The sequence below is a fragment of the Pelodiscus sinensis genome, unplaced genomic scaffold (assembly GCF_049634645.1).
Source record: "Pelodiscus sinensis isolate JC-2024 unplaced genomic scaffold, ASM4963464v1 ctg34, whole genome shotgun sequence".
Classification (NCBI taxonomy): Eukaryota; Metazoa; Chordata; order Testudines; family Trionychidae; genus Pelodiscus; species Pelodiscus sinensis.
In genome coordinates, this window is record NW_027465849.1 from 7,966,647 (window position 1) to 7,986,537 (window position 19,891).

At 54.7% G+C, this 19,891-nt stretch overlaps 1 protein-coding gene across 5 annotated transcripts in view; it reads right to left on the reverse strand.

The window, feature by feature from the left end:
- Window positions 1-4,499: 4,499 nt before the first annotated feature.
- ZC3H4 (zinc finger CCCH-type containing 4) overlaps window positions 4,500-19,891 on the reverse strand; it is a 29,467-nt gene continuing 14,075 nt past the window's right edge. For all 5 annotated transcript variants that reach the window (XM_075915526.1, XM_075915527.1, XM_014573960.3 and 2 more), the window contains exons 2-14: window positions 19,065-19,290; window positions 18,235-18,345; window positions 17,298-17,520; window positions 15,847-15,989; window positions 15,108-15,204; window positions 14,815-14,960; window positions 12,314-12,421; window positions 11,480-11,591; window positions 10,543-10,652; window positions 9,618-9,979; window positions 8,524-8,864; window positions 7,974-8,225; window positions 4,500-6,785 (exon numbers count right to left, since the gene is read on the reverse strand). In XM_075915526.1, the coding sequence (XP_075771641.1) occupies window positions 5,287-6,785; window positions 7,974-8,225; window positions 8,524-8,864; window positions 9,618-9,979; window positions 10,543-10,652; window positions 11,480-11,591; window positions 12,314-12,421; window positions 14,815-14,960; window positions 15,108-15,204; window positions 15,847-15,989; window positions 17,298-17,520; window positions 18,235-18,345; window positions 19,065-19,290 (3,730 nt within the window). In that variant the 3' untranslated portion in view covers window positions 4,500-5,286. The remainder of the gene's footprint in view (window positions 6,786-7,973; window positions 8,226-8,523; window positions 8,865-9,617; window positions 9,980-10,542; window positions 10,653-11,479; window positions 11,592-12,313; window positions 12,422-14,814; window positions 14,961-15,107; window positions 15,205-15,846; window positions 15,990-17,297; window positions 17,521-18,234; window positions 18,346-19,064; window positions 19,291-19,891) is intronic.

Genomic DNA, 19,891 nt, shown 5'->3' on the forward strand with positions numbered 1-19,891 from the left:
GGCAGGACCGAGCACCGTCTAGACCAGCGGCTCCCAGACTTTTCCGTATCACGTCCCCTTTTTGATTTTTGAGAAACTTGAGCAAAAAAAAAAAAAAAAAAAGGAACTGACCGTGGCCGAAAAACAAAAATAGCAAAACTTTGGGGGGGATTGAAGGGGGGGTCATCTTGCGCCCCCCTCCGGAATTTCTTCATGCCCCCCAGTTTGGGAACCCATGGTCTAGACTATGGGTTCCCAAACTGGGGGCTGTGCCCCCCGAGGGGGCATGAAAAAATTCCAGGAGGGGTACTACTCCCCTGTTTTGCTGCTACTTTTGTTTTTTGGACCCGGTCAGTTTTTTTTTTTTTTGCTCAAGTTTTGCTGCTGTTGGGGCGGGGACATGAGAGTTTCTCAAAAATCAAAAAGGGGGCGTGATGCCGAAAAGTTTGGGAACCGCTGGTCTAGACCATCCCTGACAGGCGTCCGTCCAACCTGCTCCTCAATATCTCCAGGGATGGCGATTCCATAACCCCCCCAGACAACTGATTCCAGTGTTTCACCTCCCTGGCAGGTAGGAAGTTTTTCCTCATGTCCAACCTAAACCTCCCTGGCTGCAGTTCAAGCCCATTGCTGCTTGTCCTGTCCTCGGAGGCCAAGGAGAACGATTTTTCTCCCTCCTCGTGACACCCTTTTAGGTCCTTGAATACCACTGTCATGACCCCTCTCTGTCTTCTCCTTTGCCAACTAAACAAGCCCAATTCGTTCAGTCTGCCCTCCTAGCTCGTGTTCTCTCGACCTTTCACCATTTTTCTTGCTCTTCTCTGGACCCTCTCCAATTTCTCCACCTTTATTGAAATGTGGTGCCCAGAACGGGACACGATCCTCCGCCTGAGGCTGAGTCGGCGCAGGGTAGAGCGGGAGAACGACTTCTGGTGTCTTGCTCACCAGTCTCCGGTTAATGCCCTCCTGCCGGCCTAGGCGCTGTGTGCACTCAAGCGTTCCAAGCGTAGACAAGCCGCTAAGTCATGGTCTCACGCTCGGGGCTGTTCTGCCGGGCCCCACAGCGAATAGGAAATCAGACCGCAGAAGGGTTCTCCTCCCGCTTTGCGGCAAGGTGGCGGGCACAGTGCGCGTGTCCGGCTGCTTTGCGGTCTGCGTCACACCCGCCTGTCCTGTCCCTTCCTCTTGGGTGTATGGCTTCTTGCCCTGGCGGCCTAGCACAGACGGGCGCTTGGCCCAGGCCGATGTCCCCAGGAGCAGGATCCGACCCCCCGGCGCCGTGTGGCCACAGCAGCTGGACGCCGCAGGGCCCCGTGGGGGCAGAGGGGCGAGGCACCTGCTCCGCTGTGCCACACTGATACCACAGTGCCCGGCCACTCAGGACAAACCCCAATTCCCTGCGCCAGGCTGCAGGGCCGCTCTCCGCTTCTCTAAGGAGCGGGGCTTCCCACAGTGGCACTGGGCACGGCTCTGCTCGGCTTCCTGCTTCCCCCCACGTTTCTCACCACTGGTGGGCTTGGCCGCTCTCGGTGGCCACAGACCGACAGCTCGGCTTAAGGACGGGCCAGGGTGCTGGACTGGGTGCGTGAAGACACCGGGCCGGGTTGTGCGTGTCTCCGGGCAGACAGGAAAGCCGCCATCTCTCGGCAGCTCTTTCCCGAGCGCACGATCAACCCAGTTAACCTCCTGTCTCTCTGTGCCGCCAGCATAAAGGATTAGGGCTCTTCGCCGAACGTTACGTGCCTGAATAAGATTGGATTCAAAATAGACGGGAAACACATCTGTAACCTGAGTCCCCCGCCGCCTCCCACGCAACCCGCTGGACACAGAAACAGCCGGGTGGGCTTAAAGTCGCTGCTACCGTTCCTGCCCCAAAAGGTGTGGCAAGAAGAAGAAAGGGGATTTTTTAACTCTACGAAAACAAAGGCTGTTCTAATTTATGAAGAGCTACCAGGGCGAGCTGCTAAGCCAACACAACCTAAGTGAACCCCCGCATGAACCGAAAGAACCAGAAACCTTTAAAATAACTGCATCCTTTAATGGCAGTAATACAATCGTAGAGGGATAAAGAGCTCACAGGAGAAATATAGATGACATTTTTGGAAGACAAATGTACAATTAAAAAAGGGGAAAAAAACACAAAGCCATGCAACAAAACATTGTAAAAATACCAATATATACATATTTGCATCAACACCTTCAATTCTGAAATAGTATTTACAGTTTATTACAATCTCAATTTAGAGCATTATTTTTTTTCTCTTAAAGCTCTGGCAGATGGAAAAATATTACTGGATTAGACAGATGATGTTTTACATTAGGGGGAATATATTCCAAAGTAGAGCATCGTCATGTTTCATATTCTGGACAGGGTGCAAACATTTCTTCTTGTATGTTACAAATGTTTAGGGTTCTGGTACAAATGCCACTGAATTTACATCCCTCTCGCGAAAAGCAACCTCACAGGGCAAAAAGCGACACAAATGATTTATTTCACTTCTCTCTTTTTTGTTACAGTGATACCAGCCAAACTCCAAAGCCATGCGTTTGCACGTGAAGAGCTGAGGCTGACCCAGGAGAAAGCATGACAAACTTCAACAGTGCGCTACCCTTCACACACTGATGCCACACTGATTCACTGGCAACACAGCCAGGGAGAGATGCAAGCAGAAAGTGAAATGGGAAATTCCCATCTCCATTGGACATGCACAGAACAGCTCTGGAAACCAGTTGGGTTGGGTGACATTGCTTAGGCTAAGTTTGGTACAACTTTTCACCTCCCATTAAAGTGGGGGGCAGGAAGAAGTAAACCCCATCGCCTCCACAGAGAAGATAATTAAATGAACACCACGCCATCAATGTAACAGAACTGGAGTCCAGACTTACTTTGTTTTACATGGAAGCATTATTTTGGGCATTATTCAAGTGGGTCCTCTCAGACACGCCAACCCAAAGCACACCAATTCTCTGAAGAACTCTTTCAAAACATATTTTCGGGGAGTTTTTAAGTTGCTGTGCCACTGTGGGGGCAATTCCTCCTCACCCAGCCATGCAAGCAGCTGATAAAAGCTTTTCCTCACCCACGACTCCTTGTACAGGCACCAGGCAGAGACACGCCACGGTAAAGAGGATGAACCCTCACGCCAGAGAGGTACGGGTGTGCAGGCAATATTATGCGATCCAACTGGAAATCACATGCACTGCCAAAGGGGCAACTTTCCTGTGCAAAATATTCAGCACCCGGTACCGAGCCTGCCTCTTTCGGAGTTACAACATGCACGCACCTCTAAAACGCTCCCCATCACCGCAGTTTGGCCTCTCTGACCAAAGTTCTGGCTTGTGCCACCGTGAGAAGAAAGTGCTACCGTCCACTCACAATTCATAGACGTTCCCTAACAGAGCACCCCAGGCCCTGATCTGCTAAGAAGGTTAAAGGACACCACCACCTCTGGCTCAAGCATGTTTTTAAAACCGAGTTTGACATATTGAACTGAGTTTCCATTATTTCACAGGAGTTGATACTGCAAGTTGGCCCTGTACATCGTACAGATCCATGCCTTCATCTCTGGCTAAAAAGATGAAAACATTTTAATGTTTCCCTGGTGCATTTAGGCTTTAAAGACACTTTGCATAAAACGTCTCTCTCTTTTAATACTTGCGAGTATGTCGGCTACGGACTTCGTCAGCCAAATACCCGTGAGTGGGAGAAACTAGCCACATGCATGTGACAAACGGAGGAATCCACTTTGTTCCACAGTGATACCGTGAGTGAAATACCAAGAACTAGGGCAGGACGCACCTTGATTCTGAGTAACCAGAGACTGCCCAGAAAACGGGAAGGAGAAAATGATATGACGACATTTTCATCATCTAAGGCAAAAGGATTTTTGCCTTTCCGGTCGGTGCACAGTGCATTCCAGATCTAAAACAATCTGGGCCTGTGACAACAGCCCCGCAAGGATCTAGCAACGCACCCTTGAGACGAGTGAGGGGCTGAGAGACGGTCGGGAAAATGTGAGACCTTGTCTCATCTGTCGGAAGGTTTATAAACCTGATGCTTACACCCCCTTCCTCCTCCACATCAGCTTGTAGCAAGACCCGAGCCATAGAAAGGAGTCACCCCGGGTCGTCCTTCCCTCGCCATCCACATTCACAACCACCGACTCTACAGTATCCCGTTCCTATTAGGATACTCTCGATTATCCACCACTCAGGTTCCTTCCCCCGGGCCTGCTTTTCCCTGCACGCCCTGAAAGCACAGTTCATCTTACTCCGCTCTTCCACCGCCGAGCGACTCCGAAACCAGTATTCTGCAGCTAACATCGCTTTGCTGAAGAACAGCTTTGCTTTGGCACTATACCACAAAACTGCATCTGGAAACACACGGCAGGCAGAATTCCCGTCCCAGCTGGATGGAGATGGAGTTTTAGCCCGGGGTGATGATGCAGAAAATCACAGAATACGGGTTTGTGTTTATGGAAAAACCCTCCGTCCGCAAAATACATACAAGCAAAATCTGATTGAGATTAATAATTTAATTTCAATAATACAACCTTTTTTTTTTTTGGTAGACTGCACAATTTTTTGGGATGCAAATATTCCACAGCCATCCTTGGGAGATCTTGAGAATCCAAGTCCTGTTACAGCCCAGCTAGGTCTTACAACGAAACAACCTCCAGGAAATGGCATAAAATATTTACTTAACACCAAAGTAAACAAGCCCCCACAATTACAAAAATATTCCCACATAGTTATGTTTCCATGGTAATTCTGTTCACTGTACTAAAGGAATTTTTAAAAAAGACTATGATACAAATACTTTAGTTAGTTACATTTGAGAAGTAAACACAAATTCTCCTAATCCGCATGGCTCACAGCTTTCATCGGCTAGGCAACACGTCTGAACCTCATTTCTCTGCCACCCAGCCTGAATGGAGTAAAGGGGAGACGTCCGGCTGCGGACACAGCCTACTGCGGATTGGGGGGTGGGGGTGCGACAGGTCTGCCGCAGCTCCCCAAGGAGATTTCGGACAATTCATTATTTTCCAAGAATGATTTCAATTGCATTGGAAAGAAAGCTCTAACAAACGATTGGAGGAGTCAGACAAAAGGCTGGTTATTACTGCACAAGGATACTTTGATTATTCATTTAAAATGCATCTCAGAGACTATATCTTACAGCACGGACCAGACCCCAAACAATGTATGTACACGTTATATGGCTAGAGTGAGCACTAATGGAATAAAAAAAAGTTACCAACACTGCGCTGCTATTTAATACAGGGACGCGAGGTCAGTTCTTTAATACTACTGGCAGAACGGCGAAGCTGTGGGGTCAAAGCCCTTAAAAACATCTTTCAGAGACCCGGCGTCCTGCTGCTCGCTGTCCTGGGCAGGGCTGTTTCCTGCGAAGGGGCTGCCCGAGCCAGACTTTGCGGTCTGCTTCACCATGCCATAGACGGGGGGCACAGGGAGGTTATGGACCCCGGGCTGGGGGGCAGTCTCTTGGGCCGGAGCGGAGGTGGCGGCGGCGGCGGCCGCCTTGGGGCGCGGCCGGTTGTAGCTGTTGTATCTGTCCGTGGCAAGCTCGGCGCTCGCCTTCTCGCCCTCGGGCTGATCCAAAGCAGACCTGCGCACAAACAGAGGCTCCTTGGCCTTGCCAGCGCCCTTGCTGGCCTCCGGGCTTTTCGACGCCGCGCTCCCCTCGCTGGGAGGCTCCGTGGCTTTGCCACCTGAACTCGGAGTCCTGGGGTCGTACAGGCTAATCCCGCTGAGCACGCTGCTTTGGCCGCTGCCTTTGCTCAGGCCCCCCGCCGTCAGCAGCCGGGGGTCGTAGGGAGCGATGGCGGGAGCCGTCTCGCTGGTGGACGTGGGCGCAGCCGTGGGCTGAGCCGGCTCCGCAGGTTTGGCGGCTCTGGCCGCCGCTGGCTCTGCTGGTTTCTGGAGCCTGGGATCGGCTGGGGCTTTGCGCATGCGAGGGTCGCTCGGCTTATCGCTCGGGCCCGGCCCTGTGCTGCCAGAGGCATTCACAGTCTTCAATATTCTTGACAGCAGCTCAAAGTCAGGGACGTTGGTGCCAGAACCGGTGGCGGGCTCCGCCTGGGCTGCTGCCCCTCGCTGCCTGGGGTCAGACAGGCCCGTAGTTTGGGGTCTGTTAAGTCGCGGGTCTAGGGCAGGGAGGGCCTGGAGAGCCGCCGGGACCGGAACAAACTCTTGCTTTGGGACAGGCAGAGGGATCAGATCCTCTGGGCTCCACAGGACCAGGCGGGCAAAGTTTGGCTTGTTCAGGATCACGTCTTTCTTTATGTGGCTGAACTGCTGCAGCTGAGACCGGGGGTCTCGCAGGGCGTGGGCTGGCAGTGGCTCTAAGGGGATATTGACCGGTTTGTCCCTCAGTGTCCTTTCTCCTTCCTCCTCCTCCGGCACCAAGATGGCCTTCTGGCTGGCAGCCGTGCTGGAATGAGGCGCCTCTGGCTTCAGGGAGGGCGCGGGAACGTGCCGGGCCAGTCGCGGGTCAGTGGGTCCTGCATCCCCAGCGCTAGCTGGGCCACCAGCGTCAGCGTTTCGAGACAGCCTCGGATCCCGGAGCACACGAGGATCGGCGGGCCGGCTGCTCCCCGCCGGCTGGGCCTTCTGCAGGCGAGGGTCAGTCACCCCGGGGGACGGGCCGACGGGGCCGCCCATTTCTCCATGGGACGGCGGGACATGGGGCCTGCTGGAACTCTGCTGCCGGAGCGTTTTCAGGATGGACGTGACGCTATTTCCACCGTCATCTTCGTCACTGGAATACCAGTTGCCTGTATCACCTGAGGACAGGGGAAGACGGTGAGCAAAGACAGCAGCGTGTGCAACTCGAGCGAGCCACCGGGGAACCGGCTCTGCGGCGAGCGGCCCCACACTGACTAGCAGCTCAGGGATGCAGGGCTAGGAAGGAGGCTCCCCAAACACTGAGCTGTGTCCGTCCGTCCCCCCCTTGGCTTTGCCCTTTCCTGGGACTTTCAGGCACCTGCATCATCCCTGTAGCAGGCTCCTGCCACGCTTCCTCTCACCCGTTTCTTCTTCCACCGCTTCCGGTGCCTTCCCAGCCCTCCCTCCGCAGGAAGGGAGCGTCCGAACAGGGGTGGGAGGGCGACTGTCCAAAGGCCCAAGGGACTGAAGTGCCCTCTGCTACCAAACGAGTCTGATGAGCTACCGAGTGGGGATGTGAAAGGGGCCCGTTCCAGTTAGCGGGGAGGTGGGGCAGGGGCCTCTCTCTACAGGGAGCCTGGGCCTGCTGCAGACAGGGGCAGCTCCGGCGGGGGCTGGGAGCCGGGAGCAGAGCTGCTCCAGGGGGCGGCGATGGCCCCCAGCCCAGAATCCCGGTCTCGTCGGCTCGCTGGTGAACGAGGCAAAGCTAACGCTCAAGCAGGATTTAACATCCCTGCAGCAGCCATCTCCCCAGTGCCACATGGGGCCCAGGCTGGCACCAGGCACCAGGCTGAGCTCATCAGCTCTCTAGCTCCCTCTTTGGGGTGAAGCTTTGTCATCTAAAGCCCGACCCGCGCCGGCCGGAGCTAGCGAATATGGTCGGTGAGGAGCTGGGGGGCGGGAGGGAGGGGGCAGGACAATCCCACAGCGCTGCCATTTGGAAAACAGGGAGGTTGCCCCCGCCCCCCGCACACCTTCACCCTCAGCGCGAGGGGCTGGGCAAACCAGCTGTGGGACCACACCCTCCGGTCGCTGCCAGCACAGGAATGTGGCACCCAGCATGGAAACGTGGGACCAGGCCCACAGCCCACATGGCGAGGGAAGGCAGCGGCCAACTCCAGCAGTTGGACTCTGGGAGGAAACAGGTTGGGGCTGGTCCTGCCTAGGGCAGGGGGCTGGACTCGGTGACTCCTGAGGTCTCTGCCCACCCTGGGGTTCTAGGATTCTAGGTCAGGCCCTCCTAAGCCAGGACTGCAGGGGCTAAGGGCCATGACTCTGAACGGAGGACTCGGAGCTCCGCCACTTGCCTTCCTCGTTCTCCCGCTCCTGCCTACTGCTCTCGGCCAGTCTCCGAGCCCTCTCCTCCTCTTCCTGCTGCTTCTGCTGGATCCTCAGGTACAGGGCTCTCTGGGCAGAGGGCAGGAAGTCAGGGATGTTGGCGGACGGCTTGTGTGACCCCGGTGCGCCACCTTCACACAGGAAGTCCGGCTCCAAGGACTGGTCGGGGAAAAGGTGCTCTCCGAGAGGCTCGTCCATCTCCGCGTCGTTCCCGTAGTCCTCTGCCAGGGAAGGGACAGGGAAAGCAGTCACACGCAGCACGCGGCCCCTACTTCTCACACAGCCGCCTATCACAACGCGGCTCAAGAAAGCAGCGGGGAGGGACGTGCGCCCATGAAACCAGCCCGTCTCCATGTTGTCTGGCGCAGCCCAGCCCCGCCGCAGCGCGCCAACTGCTCAGGGATCAAGGCGTTACCGGAACACGCGGCGCCAAACGCGGCCGAGCCAGCGAGGCATCGCCGCCCCCCCGCACACAGCCGGCGCCTGCCACTGCTGGGGACGGCTTGAGGAGGAACGTACCTGGGTTGCCCGGCAGGCCAGGGTCCATGTCCAGCCCCTCCTGATGCTGGTAGAAATCCTCGTAGAAGCCTTGTGCAGGTGGGATGGGGGGCAGCATCCCTGAGTGTGGCGAATCGTCGGGGCCGTAGGGCATCATGGGAAGCCCGGGACCCATGGGAGGCCCAGGATTCATCCCCGGGCCCATAGGCATGTCCGGGAGCATGTCCGGGTGCATGTCCGGGTGCATGTCCAGACACATGTCGGGGTGCATATCTGGGTGCATGTCGGGATGCATGGGTCCTGGCATAGGCCCAGGTGGTCCCCCTGGCCCAGGGAAGCGGGGAGGTGGTGGACCTGGATGCCTGGAAGAGAACACAAAGAAATGTCACTTTGAAAGGAGACCCATTGCCCTGCGAACAAGGGGGCTCACAGCAGCGCCCTCACCAGAACCGCAGGACTGGCCCTGCCCTCGTAGTGCACCCGCTGCAGGAGCGGCCAGAGAAACCTCCCTGCGACTGCCCATCTCGCCACGTCAACAGCCAGCTCTTTCCTGCTGGCCCTGAAGCTCGGCAGAACCATCCCCTGCCCTGCGGCGGGCCGGCATGGAACGGCAGCAGGGTGCTGCATTCACACAGACGGCCGCACCGTCCCAGCGCTCTTCCTGGGCGAGGGAGACAGGCTAACCTCGCAGCAAGCCAACGCTGGGAGCAGGGCCTTGGCTGGCCTATTTCCGATCTTACCCCACCTTAAAAGAACAGGACATGCGTGATGTGCTGCTCACACCGTTTCCGTGACTACAGTAAGGGGTCAGCAACCCCCCCACTTGCAGTGAACAACATACAGGTTCCTCGTCACCCTGGACCACGTAAGGGCCCACAGAGCTTCCACGATGCATGTAGGGAGAGTTTCACTACTATGCCAACAGCACCACGGAATTCCACATACTAACTAGGCGACAAGCGGGGAGGTTCTGCGAGGCTGTGGGTGATTTGGGCTGTAACATTCCTATAAGGTCCTCAGAGAGAAGGGGCTGGATAACGGTCAGTGGGTGGCCCCCTGTGGAGCACTGCCCCCTTGTCCGGCCGTGAGCAGCGGGAAGGGAGGGGCGTGCTTACCGCACTCCTAGTTTCTCCGCCAGCTGCCCCGTGGGCCGGACCACAATCTCAAAGAGCGAGGGGATCTTCTTATACATGTCCTGCTGCTGCTGCAGCTGCTGCGGTGACAGCGGCTCATGGAGCGGAGGTGGCATCTGTGGTGGCCCTGGTGGGGGAAGGGGGGGTGGCGGAGGAGGGGGCGGGCCGCCAGGAATCGGCCTGCCGTTGGGAGACGTTGGAGCCGGTGGTCCAGGGGGGCGCGGGGGGGTGGGCAGCAGGCCCACGCCGGGTGGAGGTTTCGGTAGCGGATTGATGCCCTGCTTCTTTAGCTCTTCCACCTCCTTCTCGTCCTCTGCGCCTGCTTCTGCATCATCAGCCAGCATCTGAGGGAGAGAGAGAAATGAGAGCCCCGCCCGGCGAGTGGGGCGCCCTGGGGGACGAGTACACCTCTGGGACAACAGCGCAGCGTCGGGGGGCTGGAAAAGGGACAGGTGCACCGAGCCCTCTCTGCTGGCTCGACACGGGAGCAGCCAAGCGCACGGCGCTGAGTCAAACGACCAGGGTCCGGCTGGAGTCCGTGGGTTTGCACGTTCTGACACACTCGCACTCACAGCCACGGCTACTGGTTACGGTGTCCCCGAGGGGCTGACACGCGGCGGGGGTTTTCAGCGTTACACTGCAGAGCCACGGTGCTGAGCTGGCTCAGACCCAGCAGGGCAGAGTTCTGCCCACACGGGCTGTCTCCTACTGGACCTTCAACTAATGCGTTAGCAAACTGGAAGTGCCCCAAACGATGGGCTTTTCGCTCTGCAATGGCAGGCCAGGCTCCTGCGTCCCTGTTCCTGACTTCACCTCTGGGACCCCATCCTGAAAACCTCTCCCTCCCGCTGGCGAAAGTCCCACATGGGCAGCCAAAGCGCCGCTCGGAACCGGCATTCCCGCTTACCTTGTCCAGCAGCTCCCGGGTCTCGTCTGTGAGCGGCTCGTGAGAAAACATGCACTCATCCCCATTGATACAGTTCCCAGTGGTGTGGAACAGCTTACAGGGAAAGTCACGTAACGAAGCGTTAAGGAACATACGACTCCTTTGAGTCATTACCAAAATCCGTCAACGGGCAGTCAGGTTATCTTTTTCAACCACGCTGCCCCAAGGGCTCTGGCGTGGCACATTCTTACTCAGCGCGTAAAATCTCTGCTGTCCCAACAGAAAATAAAACAACTTCTCCACCGCCTGTATTTTCCTTTGCAAACACTCCTGCAAAGCCACCTACACTGTGCCGGTCCGCGGCCATGCGGCCACTCACGTCCCTGCAGCTGTCATGTGCTGCTAAAAGCCTACACACCTTAAGGGACACGCCTTCCACTCCCAGGCCTACTCCTAGCCTCCCTCCATGCTGGGCCCTTCCCTTCCTTTCCGACTGAGCAGCGCAATCATTAACAACATACCACCTCTGGCATCAGAGCCAGCACCCACACAATGACTGGGCAGTTCAGATCTCAGCACAGGCTCAGGTAAGCACGGGTTACACTCAGGTAGCCCCATCCCCTCCCGCCGAGGCCGAGTCAGGCTCTTTGCAAACTCCGGCCGATGTCTGTGCACCTGCTAGCTCTGCTCACAATGCGAAGGGCTTGTCTGCGACTCTCACAGCTAGCAACTGACTTTTTGCAAATGGAGACTGAGACTGAAGAACAGGAGAGGTCTGTCGACACCCCGGTTAGCCAAGCGAGGGCACCCCGCATTCTGAGAACCGGTATCTTACAGGTACTGCCGGTCGGTCATTAGCCGCCTGGTGCAGGGGCCCATTTTCCCCAGTTGCACAGGGCTGCTCGTGACGGAGGTAAAGCCACCGACCTGCGACACAGTGGCCATCAGGAAAGGATATCATGCATATAAGGGCAGTTTTCAGCCCTTGCACAGTAACCGGTGATGTAAAACTTGCAGAGTTCCCGTTTCTTTGGTAGCTCGATGTCGTGGCTGAAGTTGCAATGTTCTCCCTGCACAGAAACAGCACAACATCCCCAATGTTGTAGAAACAATAGAGCATACGTGCTGATGGAGTGCTATGGAAGTGATTCTCTGCTGGGGTTCTGGCCCTGAAAGCCTTGAAAACGGGTCTCTGAGTCCCACAGCTAGATCTTATGTGGTTAAAATCGGAGAATCAGGAAGTAGAAAATAAAGCAAGCGTGTGGCTCAGATGGGTGTTTGCATGCTCGATTTTCCTTACATGCGGTATAACTCTCCTAGCACTCATCCTATGATTCTAGACTAGGGATGTAATAGCATAGTCAATTAACTGATTAGCAAAAGCTTATAGGTTAATGCTACAGACTACACACCCACCCTTGCCAGTAAATGTTTTAGCAGGCCTGCACTGGGTCCTGGACCTACCCTCCCTGCGGCTCTGCATTTAAACTGTATTAGGAGCCAGGCAGGGAGGCAGGATGGCTCAGTTCCAGCTTGTGCCAGTCCAGGAACTCAGACCCCCTTCCCCCCAGAGAGGGGCTACCCAGGGACGATAGAATAGCTGACTAACCGCTAAGAATTCACGAGGTTACTCGACTGCTCAATTAACTGATATTTCACATCCCTATTCTAGACTCTATGTTCTTTGGGGTAGGGACCAGACATGTCTCAGTCTCGTACACCCTGAATGCATTTTAGGGGCTCCAGAAACACTTAACAGCAAAGCCAAGACCAGCCATAAATAGCTCCTTACCCAGGTGCACCTGCCCTCCACAAAGTATTTGCAGATAACTTTTCCTTTCTTATCCGACTGCTGGTGGGGTTTATCATGGTCGCCGCGCCGGTAATTCCCACCTCCGTCCTGTGGGAATTGCAAAGGTACCGTTAACAAGCATGAAGAGGCAAATCTTAGCCACAGAAATAAATGAACCACCTCCCTACAATATGCATTTCAGAGTGCATGGGGAGGTCTTGCATGAAGGGAGCACCAAGCTCTCTGCCTGACCGACTACAGCTAGAGAGGGAGAGAGATTTCATCAGAACCGGAAAAATCCACCCTGACTACTGAAGGGACATGAAGCCCGGGACAGGCCCGTTTTCACACCGCTGGGTAATATGCAAAGATGAAGTCTCGACTTTAGGCTTCTTTCAAGATACCTCGGAGATCCTATTTTTGATGGGCGGCCATCATCTGACTGCTAGGTCTGTGATCTACTAGCCCTGTGCTCTTGGGGAGCCAGGGAGTGACATTCAGGGAAAACCATCTCCTCCCCCCCCCTTCCCCATGGCCTCTGCTAGAATCAGACAAAGCAATGAAAAGGCCAGGGAAGACACATCTAAACTAATTAAGGAAATACCCCAGCCTCATCTGCACTGAAGACAGAACAGAGGGACATCTCATTAGCATACAGAATGGAGAGCAGCTCTTCCAAGGCAGGAACCAGAGTGAACTCTGGGATACCGAAAGCAGAGAAGCACGGCCTGATGGGAAATCTCTGCTCCAGAGGCTAACGAACCCAGGTCTGCTCACACCCAAATGAGTCGTTATCAGACCAATTCTAGTAACGATCCTACTGACATCCAAAATACTGAAACTGCCCGGTTGCACTGTGAGCTCCTTCAAGGAACATCCCCATAACCAGGGGTGACCAGCCTCTATTGTCTCGCCTCTGCTTCTCTTTGAACTTTTGTCCTATCCCTATAAACACTCCTCTCCTTGCCCAAGAAAAACTGTTCTGATCCCTGGATTTAAACTGCATCGGTTCTATTGAGACGTCAACATCTCCTGTCTGATCGTGCTGCGGGCTCTGCTCTGCTTGTCTCCTGCCCTCTGCACCCCCAGCTCCCATCACCATCTGGGAACCCCGATCAGTGCAAGCTCCACGGAGTGGTAAGATCTCTCTCTCCTTCTCTCTCTTCCCCCGTGCCCCCAACTACCTCTCTAAGCAGAGCCACCTGACCCTGCCCTCTGTAAACAGTTCTAACGTTTGTAATCAGTTTCAATTTACATTTAATATTGTAACTGTTTTCACTACTCAGAAATAAATCACTTTCATTGTTAAGCTGGTGGCTTCTCTCTCTTTCGCTCACTTTTCCACAAGGGGTGTTGTTTTGGCTTCCCCATTCGCTCTAACAACGCTTCTTGTATCCAAGCTACAGATCCCTGGAGTGCCCAAAATCCGGTGGGGTTTGCTCATCGTGTGGTTTACCAGTGAATGATTGTGGGGTGAGAGTGGGGATAGGGGGTGCTGAACCTGGGGGCTTATGAGGATGGCAGCTTGAAGTGCTGTTTAATCCAGCCCACTGAGTCCAAAGGCTCATGAGGGTGCCGTGTGGCACGGCTGTTAACCCAGCCAGCTGAATCCAGGGACAAAGGAGGGGTCAGCTTGCGAGTGCTGATTCCCCAGTCCTCTCAGGCGTGCTCTGGTAGTGGGGGTGAGTGTCTGGGTGTGCTGCTAAGGTGGGAAGAACCCCGTCCTGAGGAACCTAGTTCCTGCAGGAGAGCTCCAGCGGGAGGGGGAATTGGCAACAGGGAGAATTCAGCTCCATATGAAAGCACAGTAGCACAAGCAGCACACGGATAGAATTAACCTCCCCCCAGCCCCATAAGAGTAAGCCTGATAAATGAGCATACCCCAGAGTATTGGGCAAATCTGGTAACAGGTCAGTGCCCCTGCCTGGAGACATGCCCTAATGTCCCCCTCATGTGCCTCCCTCTTTTTAGCATGACTTGGTGCCAGTCAGACAGCGGCTGAGAGCGCGTCTCATCTCAGACAGAAGCAGGCAGCGCTGCCTCCTGGCAGCAGGGAGAAAATCAATGCCCGAGGGTCAGAGATCGGGAATGTCTGGTCACCAGCCGCCTGCCCAGGAAGTGCCGTGAGGATGGCGGATGGGAAGCGGCAAGGCAAGAGGAGCCCTGTCCTTTCGGCAGGCCGGCTCTCTGCGCTGGTGCAGCGTCACTGGCTTTGCTCTGGGAGGGAGAGCAGGAGCTGGGGCGTGCCTGCTCTCGGCTCGCCCTCACGGCTGGATCTTTACTCCCGTGATGGAGGGCGAGACAGGACCCGCTTGTGGCTCAGAGCCCTGGGCAGCATGCGGTGCTGGCGGGCGGAAGCCATCACGTTTGTTTGGGGCGTAGAGCGCCCACGTTTCAGAACTCAACAGGTGCACGTGAAATGATTCCTGGGGAAACCTGGCTGGCGCGTCAGAGAGAAGCCCCCTGGGCTGCAGCAAGACCCCCAAGGCAGGGCTGCTTACCCCCATGTCCTCATCGTAGTAATCGTCGTCCTCGTTCGCGCCACCACCTTTCCCCATTCCGCTTCGGCTCCCACCTCGTCCTCTTCCCCTGCCCATCCCCTTGCTTCCTCTCCCTCTGGGGCCACGCCCCCGCCCCCGATTTCCACCTGAAACAGAGCAAAACAGCAACGTTGACACTTCTTCTTCCGAACAAAACCTGACCCTCACGCCAGCCCCGGCTGGCTCCACTCTCCAGGCTGCGCAGAGCCCCATGGCGCCATCCTAGTCCCGCTGCTCTGGGCTCAGCCCCGTACCTCGCCCTCTCCCCTCTTTGCTCCTCCGGTACTGGTTCAGCTCCTTGGAATAGTCGTCGTAGTCCTCCTCCCCCATCGGCTCTTCGTTGTCCCCATACTGCAATTCAGAAAGAGCAGCACAGCATCAGGGTGCCTGCCTCTCACGAGAGGGCCCAACTCTTCCACTTCCAGAAAGGGATGTTCTCTCCCTTAACAACCCCCATTTCTGGACGTCTCAGATGAGAACTGGTGAGGCCCCACCCGGAGAGCTGCGTCCAGTTTTGGGACCTCCGCTACAGAAAGGATGTGGACAAACTGGAGAGTCGGGGGGACAGGGGGCTGGAGCATGTGATTGATGAGGAGAGGTTGAGGGATTGGGGTTTGTTCAGTCTGCAGAAGAGAAGAGGGAGGGGGGATTTGAGAGCAGCCTTCATCTCCCTGAAGGGGGGCTCCCAAGAGGCTGGAGAGAGGCTGTTCTCAGTGGGGCAGATGGCAGAACGAGGAACCAGGGTCTCACGTTGAGGGGGAGGTCTAGGTTGGATCTTAGGAAAAGCAGGTGGGGAAGCACTGGAATGGGATGTCTAGGGAGGTGCTGGGAGTCTCCATCCTTAAGTCCTGGCTTGACACAGCCCTGGCTGGGTTGATTTAGTTGGGGCAGGTCAAGCTTTTAGTGGAGGATTGGGCAGAATGACCTCTTGAGGCCTCCTTCAATCCTAATCTTCCTTGCTTCTATGAGATCTAGTTCAGTAACAAGCCTTACTTCCATTTCTTCCTCGTACATTTCCTCTTCCTCTTCCGGGTGCTCGCCTCTTCCTCTCCCACGGCCACCTCTGCCCATCCCTCGCCCTCGCATTCCACCTCTGCCTCCACGCCCTCGGTATCCTCGTCCTCGTCCTCGACTGCCTGTAGAGCAAGCCAACGAGCATCGTACTTAAACACTCATGACAGCCAGGTGGCACGACATCCAACGTCTGGCTGTCTTTGGAGGCGGGAGGAACACGGCCGTCTTTCACTTCCAGGGGACAATCAGCTCAGCTTATGATGGCAAACGATCTCTATGTTACTGCGTTCCTGGGAGAGCCAGCTGGGGCTTTCTAAGCCGACTCACACAACTTAGGGCATTCTCCTAAGGACCACAAACAGAAGTGCAGGCCTAACCGACAGCACAGTCAACGGCATTCCAGTAAGGGCCCCTGTTACATTCAGGTAATGAAGAATATGGAGAAGACAATACACACTGGATACAATATCTGGGCTATGGTTCTGCTTCAGGCTTTATCAACCTGTAACCAGAATCCAGTCATCTGTGGCACTTGGCCCCCCGCCCCCGTAACCACAGTATGTGAACGCATCACAATCTCACATGTGTTTATCCTCACCAGGGAGGCTAGTAGTTCCCTGTCCACTTTACAGACAGAGAATCAGAGCTAGAGAGACACAGGAACCTGACCAAGGTCATACAAGAGGTCAGTAAGGAACTGAACTCAGACCCTCTGAGCTCCAGGTTATCCCCTCTACCACGCTCCCTCAAACAGTATAATACACGTGGTTGCTCTATCACATGCCCGGTTAGTACAGACACGAGGACTCTCATCCCCTCTTTGCAGGAGCACATTCTGTGTAGTGAGCAAGTCTTAGTGCAATTTGGCTTGAAGTGGGTCAGTGCTTTTTAATATCCTAAAGCAACTTCCGGTAAAGCGGCTAAGATGTAAATGTTGTAAAGTAGCTGTGTGAATGCAGTGCAAGTCCGGCACGCAGAGTTTCCTCCTTCATGCTGGACGTGCTATGCTTCAGCATCTACTCGCCATATACTTTAGCAGGATGAAATCGGACTTGTCGTATCATCCTGACTTTGTTTTCTCTGCACATTAAGGACACACTATTCTAGACCTCACTTGTTCTTTTAAATCTATCTAGACATGAGAACGAATGTACCTTAAAGCAACAAAAAAGGGGTCTGACCTTTGCCCGCAGAGTAAAATGTGAAGAAATGGCTCTTTGGGACTCACTCTGCGGCACTAAGGGGTTATTTAGGCCCTGCCCTTGCAACTGGAGCCTCGTAAGAGACCTCTGCTCTCCCAAAGGCTCAGAGTGGGCACAACATCCAACGGCACGGGGACTGACCGTCAACTGTAATAAGCGAAGGTGTTCTGAGGTGCTGAACAGAAAAGCAGTGTGGCCTGGGAAGCAGGTTGACAATGGCAGCCATACCTCGTCCCCGGTGTGAGCCCTCCTTGGCTCTCCGGTACTGGTTCAGCTCTTTTGCGAAGTCGTCATACTCTTCTTTCCCCATGTCTTCCTCTTCCTCCCCCTCGTATTCGCCATAAGCCTCGTTCTCATAATCTTCGTACATGTTGTAATTCTTGCTCTCCATCTTGGAGTAGCTCTTCTTTGGCATGGGGGCGCTGTGAGAGGACTGATACTGCTGGTGAGGCTGAGAAAGCAGATGGACAAAGGGTCTGTAAGGAGGGATCAGGTTGGACACGCATGGTGGTGCTGAAGCCCGGTGTGGCCCCCTTTCCAGACTCGCCAAGGAAGGGAGGAAGTAGAACAATCTTTATCCCTGAGCCTCAATGCTCCATCCCCCTTGTGATTTCATTTTCTATCCACCATGCATCTGGTCCCTGGCAGCCTTTTCCCAGGGCCTCCAGACAAGCTCCTCATGGAGACTGTATATACAACGTGCTGCTGGAGGGGGTGTAATGGAGCCAGGACACACGGAAAGCTACACTCAAGCCACCTCTCTCCTTACAGCTTCTACTCTACAGGGTGAAAGCCTCGGAACAGGGAGGCCCCCCTGAAGAAGGCATCGCCAGGAGGCTTCAGTGGCCCTTGGTCCTGAAAGAAAACCAAACCTGCTTCATGCTGAGTTCCTAATAACTAGTTTAACAGCTGCATGCGGCAATGCATTGATTTGCTCCTTTTCACCTGCTCTGTGCTGGGAAGCGCTTGTGTCATGTTGACAAGGGAAGGGCAAAGGGGACATGTGACGCAAGGACTGAATTTTTTGAAGTCATGGAAAAAACAACTGAGACACAGAAGAGACTTCAGCCCCTGCATGGAGCCAGACAGGTCTCAGGGTGCAAAGCCCACAACTCAGTGCAGGAGAGAGCAGCTTTTCTACAAGCGTCTGATCGCACATACTTACAGGAGGGTAAGGAGGGCTGTAGTCCCTGTACTTCCGGTGCCCCTTCTCACTGGGGCTGAAGTCTGAGTCATCGCTGTAGTCAGAGAAGTCATCACTGGAAGACGCATGGCGCTGCACGGCAAGGCAAACACATTTTAGTACAGGGGCTCTTACACGCTAAGCTTGAATTCCAACTTTGTGGCCAGGCATCTGGCCTGTCACACACAATAGAAACGAGTCTTTCCTAAGGTAACTCAGATTCCGGCTTGACAGCATCCCTTGAATTGACGACTGATAATGCGAGAGGCTTCGAGTGTATTTCAAAACTTCAATGTAGATTCTACCCAAGCTGGGAACGTTACCAGTTTGTTTCGTCTGTTTCTAATGAAAGCAGATCATATTGCACCCTGTGTTCGCTGAGAGCTCTCAAACAGCTTTGACTGCACAAGCCAGATATTTTAATTGGCCACATACTAGTCTCAGGTGCAGAGACTTAGTTTCCCAAATGAAACCGTTTTTCCTTTCCATTGCACCCACTGATCTATGCCAACAGAAAAAGGAGAGAGAAGCCTTACTAGGGTACCTTTTGCCTCCCCACCATTTGTTTACTGTTACCCCCCTGACGGGAAGCACGTATTCCATTACAGATGTGGTTCAAGGCACCACACAGTGCCATAACGATAAACTCCATCCTTCTGGCAAGGCCCAATGCAGGGAGACTACAGCTCACATGTTCTCTACAAGGTATGTAAACACAGCCATTGCACTCACTGGACATGTAGGATAGTGACAGGTGAGCCGTGCTACCACTCCCGGCAGGACTAGAAGGACCCGGAGGTTTGTTTACTTACTTTGTGCTTGGATTTCCTTTTCTTTTTCGCTCTTCTTTTCTCTTTCTCCCTCTCCCTCTCTTTCCTCCTCTTGCGTTTCATCCGCCGATGAGCTTTTTCTTCATCCGAGTCACTGTGGTGCTTCTCTCCCTTCTCTTTCCGGCCCCTCTCGTGCGATTCAGAGGCATTTTGGGGCTCCTCTCCCCCATCGTCCTCCAGCTCTCCTTCTTCCAGCTCCCCATCCTCCCTGCAAAGCAAACACCCACATTGGCATTTCACTCTGACGAAATCACACCTGGCACTCAAGCCAGCTGGACGTCTTGGGGTTTTCTAACCTAAAAGGTGACACTAGCCCCAAATGGTCCGAGACATCTGTGACAACTGACTTTGTTATCAATCTGTGTCGCGTTACAAAACACAGGCATTTTGGAAAAACCCCTTTCAGTAGAAAGAAACATACAAGCAGAGCCTGTTCCAATGAGGGATGGAAAATCCCATGTAATTAGTTAACTGGTATGTTTAACCAGCTACCTGATTAAACGGGGGCGGGGGTGGGGGGACCGCTCCAGCCCAGCCAGGCTGGAGCTCCCTCTGTCCGTGGCGGGCCCTGGGGGGCTGGAGCAGCCCTTGCTGCTCCAGCCCCCACCGGGTAGATGGTTAACCAGTTTCATCCCTAATTCAAATCTCACTCACTCACACTCTCTCCCCTCACCAGGCCCCTACCTGCACCACACACTGCTCAGAAAAGCAGCTGCGGGGCCGTTTCTCTATCAAAACTGTGAGCCCGGAGGGAAGGGGGGAAGGCTTCAGGCACTGCCCCCGGCCCCAGCACAATCCCATTGGCCGGC